We start from the raw sequence: 1,636 nt of genomic DNA, 5'->3' as shown, positions 1-1,636 counted from the left end.
TTGGGTGATATTTGAGTCTCCAGGAGGTGTTTCTGTGTGAGCATGTGGTTCCTCTCAGTACAGGTGAGTGGTGGGACCTGGCAGCAAACAGCATCAGGGGGATAGCAGTGCCTCTGCAGCAGGACTTGAGGTCTCAGGGCAGTGGGCACCTCTGCATTGCAGGGACACTGCAGGGGTGAGGGACAGCCTGGCCAGAGCCATGCCCTCTGCCACAGACAAGGGCATGAGCAGCTGGTGACACACCGGTGGCTTTGTTATACCAGGTGAGAAGAGATCACCCCTGTGTCCTTGCTACCTGTGTCTTTCCAGGTCAGAGCTCTCCAGCCTGTACCCTAATGATGGCATCTTCAGGCCTGTGTCCTTCGAGTGCTGTTTCCACCAAGATGAGAGTGTGGAAGTGCCTGCACCTCAGAGTCCTTCCAGGTAGTGCCCTGCCCCACTGGCAGAGCACTGGGGGCACAGGAACAGCTTGTCCAACCAGTGTCACACTGCCCTGATGTTCTCCACACCCCAGGAATGCTCCTGGAGCAGTGCTTGGCCATGCTGGCATAATGCTCCAGTCCTCAGCTGGAGTGTGCCAGACTTGTGCCTGGAGCCTGCCTGCTCTCCTTCCAGCTCCAGAGACACTGAAACTGGACCCAGTGCCAGCACATCCCCTCCTGGAGCTCTTCAAGGGGGACACAGTCATGCAATGTGAGCTCTCCTAGAGTCGGGACAGCAACCCAACTGCTTCAACTGCAGCAACTGAATCCTCATCTGCAAGAGCTTCTCCTGGGGCTGGCACTGCTGGCAGATGATCATGAACACCAGGAGCCACTGGCACCTGGGCACCATCAGGGGCACAGTCAGCCACAAAGGGAAGCTCAGCAAGTGTCCTGAGAGTGGTGTTTGGCTCATAGGCCTGAAGGATGGGAAGGTCTATGAGGCCTTCAGCACCCCACGGGTCACACTGCTGCTGACAGCGTGGCCCCGGTGCATCGGTGTCTACCCACACTATGAGAAGGGGGAACTGAGCTTCTACAATGCTGACAGCCCTGACGAGCTCAGTCCCATCTACACCTTCCAGGCAGAGTTCCAGGGACAGCTCTATGCCATCGTGCATCTGTGCTGGCCAGAGTGAGGGCCTTACTCCCCCCCATCATCCTGCCCATGCCTGCTGTGAGCCGGCACCCATGGGTGCCACACAGCCATCCTGCTCCCAGGGAACACACGAAGCCGTAGCCTGGCCAGTGGGATAAATCTGTGGCTGAGTCCTAGGGGTTGCAAGGTATAGACTCCTGGAATGGTTTGGGTTGGAAGGATCTTAAAGCTCATCTCATTCCACCCCCTGCCATGGACAGGGACACTTTCCACCAGCCCAGGTTGCTCCAAGCCCATTCAGCCTGGCCTGGAACAGGACCAGCCACAGCTTCTCTGGGCAATCTGTGCCAGTGCCTCAGCACCCTCACAGGGAACAATTCCTTCCCAATATCCAATAAACCTACACAAGTCTTTGACGAGTGACAGGACCAGAGACTAACAACCACGAACAATATCAATGTGCTGCCATCTGCAGGGACCCGACTGGTTTTGGGGTGGCAGGGGTTGGTGTCTGGGGTCACCAGGGTGACCAGGATGATGGAGCAGCCAAGGTGAT

At 57.1% G+C, this 1,636-nt stretch overlaps 1 protein-coding gene across 1 annotated transcript; it reads left to right on the top strand.

Moving 5' to 3' along the window:
- Window positions 1–309: 309 nt before the first annotated feature.
- Window positions 310–1,158, top strand: TRIM50 (tripartite motif containing 50; the record flags this gene model as incomplete). The annotated part of the gene is given in 5 exon segments (XM_009082697.1): window positions 310–387; window positions 389–442; window positions 515–726; window positions 729–1,127; window positions 1,130–1,158. Coding segments are annotated over 5 exon segments (772 nt in total), but the record flags the coding sequence as incomplete, so codon positions are not given.
- Between the last annotated feature and the right edge of the window lie 478 nt (window positions 1,159–1,636).

The sequence above is a fragment of the Acanthisitta chloris genome, unplaced genomic scaffold (assembly GCF_000695815.1).
Source record: "Acanthisitta chloris isolate BGI_N310 unplaced genomic scaffold, ASM69581v1 scaffold32459, whole genome shotgun sequence".
In the NCBI taxonomy this organism is placed as follows: domain Eukaryota; kingdom Metazoa; phylum Chordata; class Aves; order Passeriformes; family Acanthisittidae; genus Acanthisitta; species Acanthisitta chloris.
This window is presented reverse-complemented; position numbering and strand designations above follow the sequence as displayed.